Source organism: Plasmodium malariae (assembly GCF_900090045.1).
Source record: "Plasmodium malariae genome assembly, chromosome: 12".
NCBI classification, from domain to species: domain Eukaryota; phylum Apicomplexa; class Aconoidasida; order Haemosporida; family Plasmodiidae; genus Plasmodium; species Plasmodium malariae.
In genome coordinates, this window is record NC_041786.1 from 504339 (window position 1) to 521754 (window position 17416).

The following is a 17416-nucleotide window of genomic DNA, read 5'->3' on the forward strand; positions in this document are numbered from 1 at the left end:
AAAACAAAATATACCAAATAATTTTATGTGTTATAAAAAAGATAAAATAAAATAACATATCTGTTATTTCGGCAAAATATGTTTTATTTTCTGCACAAATAAGTCGTCTATTAATAATTCACATTTAGAGCTTATTAACTACAAATAGAAATGTATAAAATTTAAAATTAAATGACAAAAAATAAAAATAAAAATTAAAAATAAAAATGAAAAATAAAAAATAAAAAATAAAATAAATAAATAAAATCATTATAATATAATAATACAATAAATCAATAATAATGTAATAATGCAATAATGCAATAATAATACGACAATAATGTAATATTAATATATAATAATAATAATAATGAATAAATTTGAAAGACCTGCTAAAACTTTATTTTCATATTACAAAATGAAACACAAATGCTTGTGTAAATGTGTATTAACAAGTAATGAATAGTGATATATAAACAACACAACTCCCAAACAACGTAGAAATACATTAACCATATAATTCATATTTTGCAGTACAAAAATGCGAAATGCGTGAAATGTGCCATCACATTTATTTCATTTATTTATTATAAGATAACAAATCAATTTTCTGATTTAAAGGAATCGTACATATTAATTTGGATTTTTCAATTTTCTTAGAAATAAAAAGAAAAGAGGATGAATGATGAAAGAGAAGAAATTTGTAGATACAAACAAAAATAACACATAAGTATATATACAAATACAATTACAAATACAAATACATATACATATACATATATATATATATAATATAATGTCCTCGTTTAACTAAGTTTTGATTGCCATTTATTTCACCAAGCATAATTTAAGTTAAAAATTAAAAGCCCTACTTTAAATATATAACATAATTAAGAGCCTTATTTTAAATATACTAACAAAAAGTAAAAGCCGTACTTTAAATATTCTAATAACGTACATAAGCTTGATATATAAAACGTAAAAGTTACTATCATATAGGAAAAACATATAAAATGTAAGCCATAAAAAGAAATCAAAATAATAGCTTGTATGCAACGAAGCATATATAAATTAAAATGTTTAACGTGTAGCTTTAAAAAAAAAAAAAAAAGTACACGTTTTTTTTTTTTTTTTCAAGTAGAGTTCAACAGGGAAAAATATGAATATGGATGTATAATTACATAATATATATGCATATAATAACTTATATAACATGTTTGCATTGTAATATAAGATCGTGAAACAGAAAAATACTTTGCAATGTAGCTTTAACTTCGTTCGCATATATAGAATGTAACGGACACCGCACATATATAAAGTTCCGGTTTTTTTTTTTAAAAAAGAAGGAAAAAGTTGTACATATAAAATATGAATAAATTAGTACATTTTCTCCGGAAAATGTCCATATAACGGATAGCATAAAAATTGTGAAGCGAAAAAATTGGTGAAATGTTTATAACCAGCTACTTTGATCGTAAATATAAATTAAGTGAAAAGAGAGAACAAAAAATTGAAAATGATGGATGCAAGAAAACAAATATAGAACAGGTTTTAAAAAATGCTTTAATTTCATATAAGGAGAAATTAAGTGTAGTAGATGAGGAAAATAAAAAAGAGAAAATAAAGGAAATTTTATCGCAATTGTTAAAAAAAAGGTTGAAAAGAAATGATAATGTAACTACTGGTATAAACCTTACTTACGATGATACTAATAATGACCGAACAACAAATGATGAAAATGAACCTTTCCATAATGATTTTTATTTAGATAATAGTGGTATACATATAAATAATAAAGAGGGCGGAATAGGGAGCATTTTAAAAGAGAACAAAAGTTTAAAATATTGTGCACAAAATATATTGTTACTAGGCACATATCTAGAACATGATAAATTAAAAAATATGAACATACAGGATATATATAATATTATTGATACATATATATCAAAAAATAAACACGAAATTGATGAAATTAAGGAGAAGTTAAAAGTAGAATCGGAAAAGGAATTAACAAGGGTAAAAAATGATTTATGTACAATTCATGCTATAAAGAAGGAATTAGCTAGTATTAAAATTATAGAAGAAGAGAACGGTTGTATAAATGCAGCGGAATATATGATAAGAGAAATGAAAAATATACAAAAACTAAAAAAACAAAAAGAATATATTATATGTTTAAAAAATTCGTTAATAAAACTAGAACAAGCCAAGAAATGTGCTGTTAGTGGGAAATATGATGAAACTCTTATCATCATATTAGATATTGTAAAAGTATTGCATGTATTTAAAAAAAATATGAAAGAACAAATTATAAAAGGAATTAAATTCTTTATTCCTCTGTTGTCAGAATATTATTTAAATAGAACAGAGTTATTATTGTCTAGTATTTATTGGGGAAATAATATAACCCATGTATCAACAAACGCGTTGGAAGAATTAACAAATAATATAGATCACAGTAGTGATGATGAATATTCCGCGTATTTAGATTACGAAGACTTTGGATTAAAAGATGTAAATAGTATTGGATACGGAGTTAATCTACATAGTAACAGGAAAGATAGTTTATCTAGGGATAGAGGTACAAATATGCTTAACTGTAGTATGTCCTATAAAGAAAAAGCATTCAAGGAAAAAATAAAAAATACTACTATTTTTGATAACACATACATTTCGCTGATAAAGAAAGAAAGTCCTGAGTTCATCAGCATTTTGATAAGCTGGAATATAATTGAAAAAATTGACAATCATATACGTGATGAAAAAAAACATTCGAAGAAATTCTTTCTTCATAAAAAGAATTCTCCAGTGGTGTATATTGATGAGCTTGCTAGTAGTATAATTAAATTTTTTAGATCCTTTTTTCAAGATGATAAGAGTCCGTTATTAAAATTTGATAAGCCTGAATGGGGGCTTAAATATTTATTCTACCAATCCATTATAAGTGGTTCAATTATAAAAATGCTTATGAGGTGTGTTAACAAGGAAGATCTACAAGACAATATGATATTGCATCGCGCACTGCAGGATATGATTTTATATAATAACAAGTACAAAAACGTTAAGGCGAAGGATAGCGATCAGACGGGTTACAACAGTAGTAGAATTGGTAGTAGTAGTAATATATATATGCCACATAACAGTCAGGCGAACATTAGTTTACCCAGTTCGGATAGTATGCCATGGGGAGGAAAAGACAGGATCGGAGAGAGCAGCATGGAAAAGAAATTAGAAAATATGATATTGGGAAATGAAGAAGATGATTTATATGGTATAGAGAAGGAAGAAGAGTTTAAGTTAGATTATAAGACATATTATGAAACATATAATAACATGAATAATGAAGAGAAGGAAGAGTACTTTTACTTAATAACGAATTGTGAGCAATTATTGGATAGACTTAATTACTGCATTATATCTGAATGCAGATTGTACATTTTGAGTAGGATTTCATATTTTGTTCATATGTATTATTCAGAAGAGGACAAAGAGGATGTAAAAAAATTATTTTTAAATTTCATGCATCATATTATTATGATATACGATAAATGGTCTTTATATGATAGTATTAATTGTAAATATTTACTGAACGACTTTTTTAACAACACATTTATTCATTTGACCTATGAGGAGAAGTCTTCACATCAGGAGGAAAACAAGGAGTATAATGACTACAATGAGCATAATGACCACAAGGACAGCAACGACATAGAGGATAATACAAATAATGAACAACGAATAAGAGACCTTCTTACATCAAAAACGTGTAACACAGATGAAATAAAAAGTGGTGTATATGTAAGGGATTTCTTCATATCACTAGAAAACGAATTTCTCACAGACATTCTTAAAGATATGTCGACTAACAACTGCTGTGTACAATTAAAGAACAGTATAATTTTAGAGGATGGTGATTGCATAAATGAGTACTGCCATATATTTATTGAACTTTTGAAAAAAATAGAAAAGAGGATAATATACTTTCAACAGAGTAAAGAATTTATAGAAGATTATATTAACAACGTTGTAAAGAAATTATTAATAATTGTAAAAGACGAATTTCGTAATCACTGGAACAGTATAAATGATTTGATAGGAAATTCTGAAATGACATGTTTATTATATGTATCTTTTTTTTCTATAAATAAATTTCTTACCAATTTTCAATTTAGAGATTATATGAAAGATATGATTTCTAGTTTTGATACCTTAGAAAAAAAAATGTTACACAACTTTTTAGATGCCTTTTATCATTTCATATCTATACGTATATATAATTTATTTTCTGTCAATAATGCATTTCATGAGTATATACTAAATAATGTATATAAGATTAAAAAATGTCTACCTTATTACATTTTCATAAATATGTGTAATAAAATTTTGCGCAAGTTGGATTACACTATTTTGAATTTCCTCATGAATCAGAATACTTCCTTTTTACATGATGAAAGTTTGTTCAACACATTTATTAGTAATTCTTTGTTAATTTTACAATACGTTCAAGACCTAAATGCTAGGAACGACATCTATATAATGCCCTCGTTACAAGAAATTGTAAAGTTACTGACTGATGATATAGATAACCTTAAAACAAAAATTAACGAAATTAAAAACAATTATATACTGTTGAATAATAAGAACAATTGGTTAGGTCTTGTTACTAAATTTACCAGTGCTTTGTTGAAGGAAGACTCTAGTGATGACATGAATTCTACTAATGAAAACCTTGAAGAGGAAAAAGACGAGACCAAAAATTCAAAAATTTCGTTAAAAAAAATTAAGCTTATTTTGTTGAGGAGACCGGATATAAAACATGTTGCAGAGAAATCCATTGTTATTCAGGAATTTGTTGAGTGGTGAACTTTTTTTTGTGTCACTACATGATATGTTGAGTCGTGTGTTAAATGTGTCAGATACTTTTTTTTTTTTTTTTTTTTCGTCTTTTCGAAAAGCTGCAAACGACAAATGGGCGCCATTATATATCCAAAATGTGCGAAAGTTATTTTCCAAACCGCGTGCAAGTTCTCGTTAGGCAAAGTTCAGGCTTAAAAAGTGGTAACCCCCCTTAGGGATGAACATAAACGACCATTAACAAATGTTGGAAAGTACAAATGAATATAAATAAATGTGCTTACCTTTGCATGCATGTGCATATACGTGTGTATATAAGTATGCATATACGTATGCATATACCTTTATATATATTTTTGCACAATACCCACGTTCATATTTGTGCCCATTTTTCTTTTTTGTCATAATATAACTTCAACTTTTACGTAAATAAATTTTAAAATTTCCTTTTTTTTTTACTATCTTGATTCATTTAGCACCTTGCAATTTCAAAGTGTTACTCTCTAAATTGTTCTTACTTTGCTCAACGAGATTTTTCATGAAATACTCGCCTGCTTTGTAGGAAGACCTGACTAGCGGTCCGCTAGCAATATATTTGAAGCCCATTTTTAGCCCCTCTTCTTTGTAATAATCAAATGATTGAGGAGAAATATATTCTACAACATTTAAATGATTTTTGGTTGGTCTTAAGTATTGACCGAATGTTATAACATCAATGTCGTTATCTCTTACATGATGCATAGCTTCGAGTACTTCTTCTTTTGTTTCTCCTAAGCCTAACATTATGCTTGTTTTTGTATACAATTTAGGGTTTATTTCTTTAGCTTTTTTCAAAACGAATAAGGATTGTTCATAATTTGCTCTCCTGTCTCGCACATATTTCTGCAATCGCTTAACCGTTTCAATGTTATGTGCATATACATCCATTCCACTTAAAGCTAGTCTCTTAACTGAATCAATGTTTCCTTGAAAGTCAGATACTAAGCATTCAATCAAAATATCTGGTCTTGAAAATTTAATTAATTCAACAGTTTTTGCAAAATGGTTTGCCCCTCCATCTGCTAAATCATCTCTGTCAACTGAGGTTAAAACAATATAGTTCATATTCCATTCGCATACAGCCTTAGCTGTGTTAAAAGGTTCATTAACATCTGGGGGTAAAGGTTTTGATGATGTCTTCACTGAACAAAATTTACATCCTCTTGTACATGTATCACCTAACAGCATAATGGTAGCTGTTCCTATATTCCAACATTCACCTATGTTGGGACATTGAGCTTCTTCACAAACCGTATGCAATTTTAATTTCTTTAAATCATTTTTTAATTTGTTATATTTTGTACCTGTTGGTGCAGGAACGTGAAACCAGTCGGGTTTTTTTTCTGGCATCTTGTTTCCCACCTTAGGTCTTTGTAATTCCATAGCTGGCCTTCTGCCATCGCTGCGGCTACTGTTATCACTACTGCTATTGTTACTGCCACTGCTATCACTACTGCTATTGTTACTGCTACTGTTATCACTACTGCTATTGTTACTGCTCTATCACTGCTATTGTTACTGCTACTGTTATCACTACTGCTATTGTTACTGCCACTGCTATCACTACTGCTATTGTTACTGCTACTGTTATCACTACTGCTATTGTTACTGCCACTGCTATCACTACTGCTATTGTTACTGCTACTGTTATCACTACCGCTATTGCTACCGCTAGCAGTGCTATAGTCTTTATTACAAAATTTGATGCTCTCTGGATTGTCTTCCCAACTCCTGTTATCGTTTACACCATCTCTATTATCGACCACATTATCTTCCCCATTATCACTATCTCCTGACCACTCGTCCTCGGGGATTCCAGATGCTACATAACATTTACTAACAGTATTCCTCCGCATGTACTTCTTATCATTATCCATTCGTTTACTTAGATCTAAATTTCGACCCAATTTCAACCTCCACACGTGACATTTTTTACATTCTATCTTGTTATTTTTATATTTAAGATATTTTTTTTTTTTTAAAAAGTCCTTTATATATAGTATTTTATATCTAGTGTAATAAGAACGACGTTCAGATTTTGCATAAACTATTATGTTACCACTTTTTAATATTGCAGAAATGGAAAAAAGTACATGTGTGAAAAATAATAAAACGCAAAAATACATACTTATGAAATATAACGGGATATATATTTTACCAAAAGAACATATACTGGAGGGATGAAAAACATACAAAGCGGGACAGATATTGTAATTAACCTTAACAACTATTTTAAAAAGAAACAATATATTTTGGAACATTAAATTTTTTACCGATCTACTCATCGGTTAAGCGTTCATATTTGCACTTTTTAGGCAGTTCTCCAGGATACGTATTTTAATTTTTGAATATCTGAATATTTGTACATTGTCACATCTAAATATCTGCTTATTTGCTTATTTGCATATTTGTATATTTGCATATTTGCATATTTGCATACATGTATAAGTGTATGTATTCACTTAAGTATGTATGCTGTACGTGTGTATGCATGAATACAAGCACATATACATGCATATAGGCATGGGTACATTGGCAAAAACAAAGGAATACATGTATTATACCCCAGTGAAACTCACATATATATATATAATACATACATGCTGATACATGCAGAACAAATATTTGTGGAGAGGTCACCATATTTATTTTTTTGCCATTTTTTTCTAATTGGCTTTTTATATTTCGTGCATTTTTTCTTAACTTTCCCACAGTTTTTCTTATCATTTACGAGGCCTTGCTTTTTTCTGGTAAACATAAAGGAGTACAAAATTTATGCGTGACTTAAAACATATGTTAGGCCAAAAAAAAAGAAAAAAAAAATGCTGAATAAGGGCAACTTCAGTTCTTATATATACATCCCAGGTAGGTTAAATGAAATTAGGGAAATGAGTTTGTAAGAACTGGTTTTTACGCGGGCTTATATATACATGCATACATATATATATATATTTTTATACACGCTTCTCCCACCTGCAGTGAAATGTAACAAAAGTGTCAAAAAAAAATGCGAGCTCTGTTATGAGGTTTTGTGCAAACTAGTAGAAAAGCAATTTAGCTTATGTAATGATAAGAGGAAGAATGCAAATTTTTATAACGGTAAAAATAATAGCTTAAATAAAGAAGAAATATCAAAGCATGTTTTTTACCAGCTAGATAATTTAAATCTAGGAAAAAACAAACAGAATGGACTGGAGGAAACAGATTTTAACGAACCTTTACATATAACTATAGCAGGTTCTGTGCATATAAAAAAACATATGATTGTGCCGTTTATAGAGAAAATAAAGGAAGAGTTGCAAAATCAGAGCTGGTAATAATTGGAATATAAGCAATCGAACAAGCGTCAATTTAATATTTCTGTTATTGTATTATTGTGTGAGTGTATGGGTGTATGCCTGTGTACATATATGTGCAATTGTGCACGACTGTGCTTTTTTTTTCCCCATTTGTCAGCACCGTTATTGGGAACGTTTGAATGATTATTCATGTGTATGCATTACATATATACATGTATTTACATGCTTATGTTTGTATACCCACATCTATGCATTAATATGCCCTCTACATTTTACCTAAAGTTTTCACCTATTTTTTAAGGATAGCGTTGACTTATATAAAAGCCAAAAACACACGAAATATTTTTGCTGCTATTCTGTGAAGTGGGATCAACAAGAACTGCACTTAAACTCTTTAATAAATAAAATAAATGGAGTATTAGAGAAATTCGGATTATCTAACAATTATGCAAAAAGGATGTGTCATATATCATTAGCATATACTGATGTTAACTTGGAATTTATCTTAGAAAAAAACAAATTAAATACAAAAGGAAGCTTCTGGCCAGATATAAGCGAAATAATAGAAGAATATAACTCCGAGAAGCATACCAAGTCTGAGGTGCGTACCTCTACTGATGTGCATTCAGCAAGTAATAACGATGTTTTTTACATTTACGTTAGTCGTATTTGTGTTCGGGTTGGCAACAAATTATATGAAATTCCGTTTAAGAGTTTTCATGATGATTTAAACTTTCTCCCGTCTGACAGCTCCTACGCTAGTAGCACATAGGGGCAATGCATTAATATATATATATATATATATAATTAGAACAAGGGAATTTATAACCTTCCTATTACTATTCCATATTTAAATACAGCAAAAACTGTAATGTTTTTTTTTTATATACTACGACCTGTATTATGGTTAAACTTTGTTATGTACAATCATACATATCGAAAATGTACGTCTTCCATTGAAGCAAAATAGATAACCCATGTAAGGACTTTTTTTTTTTTTATCATAAATAACAAGAAATGTTATGAGTAAGTTTAAATGCCTAAATAAACATTTATATTCAGCCAAATATTTTTTTCTTAATCTTTTAGAAATAGAATGTACATTGTGTTGCGTACCTTAATATTTATTTTTTTTGTATTCATTACAGCAAAGTGCAGTTAAACTCTAATATTTTGCTGTTATGAAAAAATAAAATATACTATATTGTAATACCCCGTACACAGATATATAAATATTTAGTAAACCCAAAGGACGGCCAGCCGATAATTTTTACGTGTTCCCCTTCATAATGAGAATTATTATCATGCGATAGGGACAAAGTCAAGATACGCAAAAACTTTTTCGCAATCAACAGTTCCGTTCTTCCATAATGAAGTTATTTCATATATTATTTACTCCTGATATATATATATATATATATATGCATGTTATGCTCCTTTTTCGTAAGTACGATTTTTATGAACAGTGAAAAACAACGAAACCATAACGTCAATGACTATAATATCAGTGACCAGAATAAAGTGCATATAACCCAGAAAAATAAGGCCACTGTTTTGGCGTATTTTCTGATAAAAAAAAAAATATTATATATATATATATGCTTTTGCGTTAAATCTCATGAAAATATTAACATGAAAAATTGGTTTTAAAATGCATAAATGTATATATTATTATGTTTTTTAATTTTTTTTTTTGGTGTAAATTAATAGGTATTAAATAGATTTTACGTTAAAGTAAAAATTTTACTTTTATTTTACTTTATTTTTTCATTTATTTTAGAATATTTTTACATTTATTTTACTTTAATTTTACATTTATTTTACTTTAATTTTACATTTATTTTACTTTAATTTTACATTTATTTTACTTTAATTTTACATTTATTTTACTTTAATTTTACATTTATTTTACTTTAATTTTACATTTATTTTACTTTAATTTTACATTTATTTTACTTTATTTTTACATTTATTTTACTTTATTTTTATAATTAATTTATTTTTACATTTATATTATTTATTTTTATTTGATTTTTATCTGTATATTTACTTTGTTTTATTTAATTTTTTCTTCGTCTGAGCTAAATGAAAACAAAACAAATTTTCAACAATGCATGCATTGCAGATATTGTTGCTAAGGAAAAAAGCGTCCATATTTAATGATATGCACATGTATATATAGTTATATGTATACATTTAAATATATACATACAAAAAAATTAATATGAATATATAAATACTTATGTAGTATATATGCAAATATATGCATGCAAATTTTATACATACAAATATATACATACAAATATATGCATACAAATATATACATACAAATATATACATACAAATATATACAAACAAATATATACAAACAAATATATACAAGCAAATATATACAAACAAATATACATTTCTATATATATAATATGTACATATATATATATATATATATATATTTGCATATAAATGCTTAATGCGCATGCTATGCATTTATAATACCCATTCGTAATTGCATATAGAGTCAAAACTCTCTTGCAGAACTTTTTTAACATTAAAAAAACATAATGACGTAGAACATAGTCAAAAAATTGAAAATTTATGCTTTTAAATTTATACTTGTATATGGAACACATGATCGTATGTGGTATATATTCACGTTAAACCATATGCAAGTATTATATATGTACATGAATGGGCATATGTATGTGCATACATGTATATACATTCATGCTAATGCAAACTTTAACTGAAGAAAAAAAAAAAATTAGGAAAATAATGAATATAAAAGATGACGAAAGTGAAAATGTAGTTAATAGCAAAAATTTGAAAAGAAATACAAAAAGAAATTTTGAAAATTTTAGAACATTCAATGATGTTGAATCGTTAAGCAGTGTTTGTGGACTGTCTTCGAATAAGAGAAGCAACGTTACCACATCGAAAGATAAGAAGTTACCTATATATGATAACAAACAATTTATAAATGACTTATGTCCGCAAAGAAACAAAAGAAAATTAGAAATAAATTTTGATGATATAACAAGAAAACAACAAAAAAAAAAATTAAGCGAAACTCCAAAAAATTATTCCTTGCCACATATTTTATTAAATAGTGGAAATGTCTTTGCCTCACATGAAATTAATGAACAAATCGTGAACAATTCCATCAATACGAATGGGGAAAGTCTGAATAACAATGCATTCACATCAGAAGAATTATTGTTAAAAAATGAATCAGAAGTAGGTAAAAATTATTCCAATGAGTTGTCAATTATTCCTTTTGAAGGAAATAATAATAATTATTATTATTACACTGCTAATAGTTTTCCCTATTATAAATGTGAAAATAATTCAGTTCTTAGCAGTAATATTAATAATAATAATACTGTGAAAAATATTTTAAGTATATTATCAAAAAAAGATATTTTTTATAAAAATGTGTTGAAGAATCAATTAAAAAACAATAAACCGTTAATGATAAAATGTGACCAATTAAATTTGTTACTAGGAAAATATAAGTGTGAAAATGAAAATTCAAACAATAACTTTTTTATGAATAAAAAAAATTCTGTAAGTGTTCAGGATGATAGTTACGAATTATGGAATGATATCTTAAATAATTCTGATGTGACATTTGCTGATAATAGTACATTAAATTTAAACCCCACAAATAATAAACAGAATATTCCCTTTTTCCTAAACAACAATGATAAATTGGGTAACAGCATTAATGATTCATATTTATATAGTATATCAAATGAAAGTTTAGCTAAAGATATGTTAGGTAGCACTATTACTAACCTGAACAGTAGTAGCACAAATGCAGAAAATAACTCCAGTTTGTATTTTGGAAAAATGAATAATTGCCACATTTCCTTCAACCAAGATATGAAAGAAATGAAAACATGTGAAATGTTGAACTTTTGTCCAGGTGAAAGTAGTAATGTAAACGATCCAAACACTGGTGTATACTATCCTAACACTATTTCTAGTTTTAATATAAGTGATCATGATAACACATTTAATAATGTAAGCAATGCTATTTTTGGTGTTTCAAATTTCGAGAATAATGGACACAATTTTTGCAGTAGTAATGGCCTTAGTAATTTAAATAGTATTCACTATTTCGGAAACAGTAGCAATACAGACAATTTAAATAATTCTAGTAACATGAATCGTCAAAAGGAAATAAACAACTGCAATAGCAAAAATAAATAAAACATTGATAAAAAATTATATATGACCCCAAAAAAAAAAAAAAAAAAAATGAGGTTCAGATTAAAAGGTAAATTAAGTATTAGAAGACATATCCTTGATAATGCTCTAAAGGGTTAGTGCTTCATTTTCTTTTAATCTACAGAAACGTAATTAATACCTCTCCCTGCGCACATATCTGATTAGCATTTGGTACACATCTGATAGTTATTTGATACATATCTGATATCATTTGGTACACATCTGATAGTTATTTGATACATATCTGATATCGTTTGATACATATCTGATATCGTTTGATACATATCTAATACTTATTTGTTACACATTCGAAACTATTTACACGATTGGTGAGATTAATTTTATTACATGTGTAAGCTCATGAATTGCAAGTGCTAGTTGCTCCAACTAATTAAAAATAATTATAATACAAATTCAGTTACACCCGAAAGTTCGGAATTCATTATTTCAAACAAATAAAATGTATTTGAAGGGATGTAATGCGAAAATTATTTTTGTGTAAGTTGTTTTGAGCTGCTTTTAGCTGTTTTCCAATTTTTTAGTTATCATGTGGTTATGATGCAAATATTTAAAAATTTGTTAATTCGAAATTTTGAAAATATGAAAATTTGCAAATTTGTAAATTAGAAAATATGAAAATTTGCAAATTAAGTTACTAATGTCTTGGGAACATGTTTAACCTGCTCCAGTTTAATATAAAACAAATTTCATAACATCAGCGGAAACACAAATATTACCATGTCAAAGAGTAATATTTTTAATTAGCTGAAAATTTATAAGATGAAAAAAAATATAAATTATTATTATTTTTTTTTTTTTTTTATAAATGTAAAATATGTACGTGTTTATGTATGTATGTGTACATGAACCCATTCTGTGAATGGCTACTGTGTGAAAAACACGATTTGATTCTTTTTACAGGAATCCATGTATGAATAAGATTAATGCATTTGTGCCTTAAACAGTTAATGGTGAATTAAATTCACACCATATATCGTTATCAATTTTTTTTTTTTTTAAATAAAGTTGAAGTTACATTTAAATGATGAGCATTGATCATGCTGATTAATTAGAGAAAAAGTATTAAAAAATTTGCACCATCTTTAATTTTTTTGATTTGTTTTTTTAATTATTTAATTGTATATGTAAAAATATGTGTACTTCTATATATATTCGGACACTTGTGCATGTATTGCTATTTACTCATCCTTATTTTAATAAATTGATTCATTGTTGCGCATTCATTGTTAAGTTCATATATAATTCGTAGCAAGCTTTTTATATATTTATCTACGTTTTTGTCTTTTAATTTATTCTAAGCGCATTTTCTGATTCTCAATGTAAAAGACTTTCTTCTATTTATAATTAAAAGCTTTAATAAAATAAAAATCTTATATAAATCAGTTAATTCAAAAGAAAAAAAAAAAAAAAGAGATTGCTGCTTGTGTATATATTTTTAAACAAAAGAATTATTACAATTTTTTATTAAAAAAATCTTTTTTACGACATGTCTTCAATAATAAATTGTAAAAACATATCAATTTCGTTTATATTAATAAAACGATTAACTTTTTGTCTCCTTTTAAGTATACATAAAAAAAAAAAAAATTAAAAATTAAAACAAGGAACGTTATTGAACAAAAATAGAAAACGGTGTTTCACTTACTAGAAATAGCATATATGCATAATTATTCATATGAAGAGTAATTTTAAAAAAAGAAAAGCAGTTTTTTTATTTTTGGAAACTTATGCATATAGACGAATTTGGGAAAATGTAAAAATACGTGCACAATATATATATGTACACTATATGATATATATTATTGTAACGAATTAGCCCGTTTTCCATTATTGTGCTACCACATTTTTAGAAATTATTGTAGTGCAAATTAATAAGAATTTTCAAATATGAGACATATTTATTCTTATTTTTGTAATATTATAGCTACTTTTTCAATCTATTGTATACAATTTAAATTCACATGAAATCATTTTTTGAGGATTGAAGCTGACAAACGGTGCGAGCAATACAAATAGCCGTAAACATAGTTGTAGATGATCTTGGATATAATAGGGCATATAAAGCAAGCCACTATCTACATAAACGTATTAATACCTGGGAACAATCTTTACACTCTTTTCTATTTCTTTTTACCCTTTAGTAGTAAGCTCAATAAATATAAAATGTCACCAGTATAATTTCTTTGTCACACATACTTACATATTTACAATACAGAGCAGAAAAGCATATCATTTATTTTTAGCTGCTAGTTATATGGTAATTTATTATTTTTTTTTTTTTCCATCCTTTTTAATTTTTATATGAAAACATAATTCTGTAAAAGAGAAAGTGGATTTACTTTATAATAACGAAAGCTAAAAAATTGGTGTGTTAAACTTACTATATTTTACAGCTTCTAATTATATAAATTACAAAAAATATAAAAATTTACTTTTTCTGTGAAACTTATATTTTTATGGAATTTTTCGTAACTTTTTTGTATAAAGTTAAATTTATGCAAAATTTTCACTTAAGGAAAAGTAGTAGTAAAAGGTGGTAATTAACATTTATACTTTATTAAAGTGTGTTATAAATAAATAAATAAATATATATATATATTATATATATATAATAAAACAAAAAAAAAAAGAAAAGAAAAAAGAAAAAAAAATCACAAAAAAACACAATGCAACAATGAAAAAATTTCTTATAAGTGAAACTTTCTTCAAAATTCATTTAATAGAAGACGCTGAAAAATAGTTATAAAGCAAAAATAGAAAAAACATAAAGTACTATGTACTAGGTTAATACTAGTGGAGAACTGTGTAGAAATATTTTAAAAATAGTTATTTTTGTATTAATTTTACAATTTTTTTTAACATTTTAACTTTGTAAATAATTTGGACAATTTTTGCAATAATAAAAATTGACACAATTTTTACTTATAATGTGTATATATATGGTACATGTATATATTTACACAAATATATACACATTTTCCTTTTAACATACCTTTTCCCATATTTCTATAACAAAAAACGAGGGAAAAAAACGATTTCGTAAATAATATTTTCTGTTTATAAATTGCTGCATTTGCTAAATGTATGCATCTTGGACGTCTAATAAAAATTATTAGAAGGCAATAAAGAAAATAAAAAAAATAAAAAAAACAAAATCTACAAGTGATTTCTACAAAAAATATGAAAAATTATTCTATTCCATTTTTTATTTTAAATTTTAAACATAAGACTTCTGCACCTTCATATTCTGTTTATTTATTTTTTTTTTTAAATTATATTTATGTTAATAAATAAAATGTGTTAAAAAAACACGCATTTGCCATTTGCAAATAAGCAATAACGTGTGTATTAATTTAATTCTTTTTTTTTTCTAAAAAAATATTACATATTTATTTTCTATATATTAAATTATTTACAAAAAAAAAAAAAAAAAAATTACGAAAATTTTCACTTTTGCAATTTAATTACACACATATATTTTTCTTTTTAACTATATAGAGAGTAATTGCAATAAACAAAATTTTTATGAAATTACACAAGTGCGTGCATAAAGATGGCGTAAAACAAAAGAAATAATATAATTAATTTAAAAAAAAAAACAAAAACTTTAATAATTAAAATAGTGGGGAAAAGAAAAACAAAAACTAAAATAAAAACAAAAACAATAAAAAAAATAAAATAATAAATAAAAATCTAAAGTGTTAGGTAGGCAAAAATATTAACATTTATATAGGAAAGAAAAAATATGAAGATGTCCTTTATGTATATATACATATACTCCTATTTACATATAATTGATGGATTATATAAAATTGAAAATATTAATGCATATATACATTATAACATTTGCATACACCTTAATTTGTTATATGAAACGTAACTTTGAAAATTTATATTTTTTAGATATTAATAGTTATAAACACACTGAAAAAATTTATAACACTAGTACGTTAATTTAGAGTTGCATATTAGGTAAATTAGCGAATCATTCATGTTGCGTTAAGAGCGTAAAATAATAAAATACTGTAAAGTTTTATACATAATTATATAAATACACATGTACGTATGTATTTACGTACATATATGTTTTTAAACTGAGTATATATATATATATATATATATATATAATATTTTTTTTTTTTCTTTTAAAAATAGAAGTTAATTGCGTAAAAGGAAAAATATGTACCAAATTGTTAAATTACCTGTCTGTAATTATACAAAGATATACATTTTAACACTATGTAGAAAGTAAAAAGTTTATTTCGTACTGTTTAGTTCCACGTAGTAAAATGTAATTCAGAATAATTCAGTACATTTTTAATTGTTTATTTTAAATTTTGCATCGTACATTTATATATATATATATATATAATATATACATATATATGTATATGGATGTATATATTATTTTTTCTTTCTTTTTTTCTTTTATGCACTTTCATTTAAAACATCTATAATTACTATTAATTATAATTAGAAACTAGTGTGAAGGCACATTTAATAGGGTGTACCCGTAAATAAGTACTTAAATATTTATATATATATATAATATTACTATTATTCTGTTCGCCTTTTTTTTTTTATCTTTGTTTTCCACAATTTAGAGGGGTGCGTCTTATTTATATATATTATTTTTGTTAATTTTGGTACGTTTACATATTATGCAAAACTTCTATTATTTTTTCATATTTTTTTATTTTATTTATATATAGTTAAGTAATTTACATACATTTTTGTATTATTTGTATGCTATTTTTAGTAACATGATATATATATATATAAGAATACATACATACATATACATATAAGTATGTACATTTTATTTCAATCATAATTGCATGTTTAAGTAGAGAAAATAAGAAGCATATTTGTAAAAACGTGAAAAGTTATTATAGTGACAATCGTAATACTTTAAGTTGAAGTAACAAATACTTTTTATGTAAATTTAAAAATAGTATATTCTTTTTTTTAACATGACATATGCAATAAGATAA

At 25.6% G+C, this 17416-nt stretch overlaps 4 protein-coding genes across 4 annotated transcripts; 3 read left to right on the forward strand and 1 right to left on the reverse strand.

The window, feature by feature from the left end:
* Window positions 1-1428: 1428 nt before the first annotated feature.
* On the forward strand, window positions 1429-4842 carry PmUG01_12020200 (conserved Plasmodium protein, unknown function; the record flags this gene model as incomplete). The annotated part of the gene is made up of 1 exon (XM_029006404.1): window positions 1429-4842. One exon carries the CDS (start codon window positions 1429-1431, stop codon window positions 4840-4842), a length of 3414 nt encoding a protein of 1137 aa, XP_028862896.1.
* A 459-nt stretch (window positions 4843-5301) lies between these two features.
* On the reverse strand, window positions 5302-6749 carry LipA (lipoyl synthase, putative; the record flags this gene model as incomplete). Its single annotated transcript, XM_029006405.1, has 2 exons — window positions 5302-6234; window positions 6315-6749. The coding sequence occupies 2 exons, from the start codon at window positions 6747-6749 to the stop codon at window positions 5302-5304; spliced, it is 1368 nt and encodes a 455-aa protein (XP_028862897.1).
* A 945-nt stretch (window positions 6750-7694) lies between these two features.
* On the forward strand, window positions 7695-8943 carry USB1 (U6 snRNA phosphodiesterase, putative; the record flags this gene model as incomplete). The annotated part of the gene is made up of 3 exons (XM_029006406.1): window positions 7695-7737; window positions 7852-8185; window positions 8478-8943. 3 exons carry the CDS (start codon window positions 7695-7697, stop codon window positions 8941-8943), a joined length of 843 nt encoding a protein of 280 aa, XP_028862898.1.
* A 2000-nt stretch (window positions 8944-10943) lies between these two features.
* On the forward strand, window positions 10944-12383 carry PmUG01_12020500 (conserved Plasmodium protein, unknown function; the record flags this gene model as incomplete). Its single annotated transcript, XM_029006407.1, has 1 exon — window positions 10944-12383. One exon carries the CDS (start codon window positions 10944-10946, stop codon window positions 12381-12383), a length of 1440 nt encoding a protein of 479 aa, XP_028862899.1.
* Between the last annotated feature and the right edge of the window lie 5033 nt (window positions 12384-17416).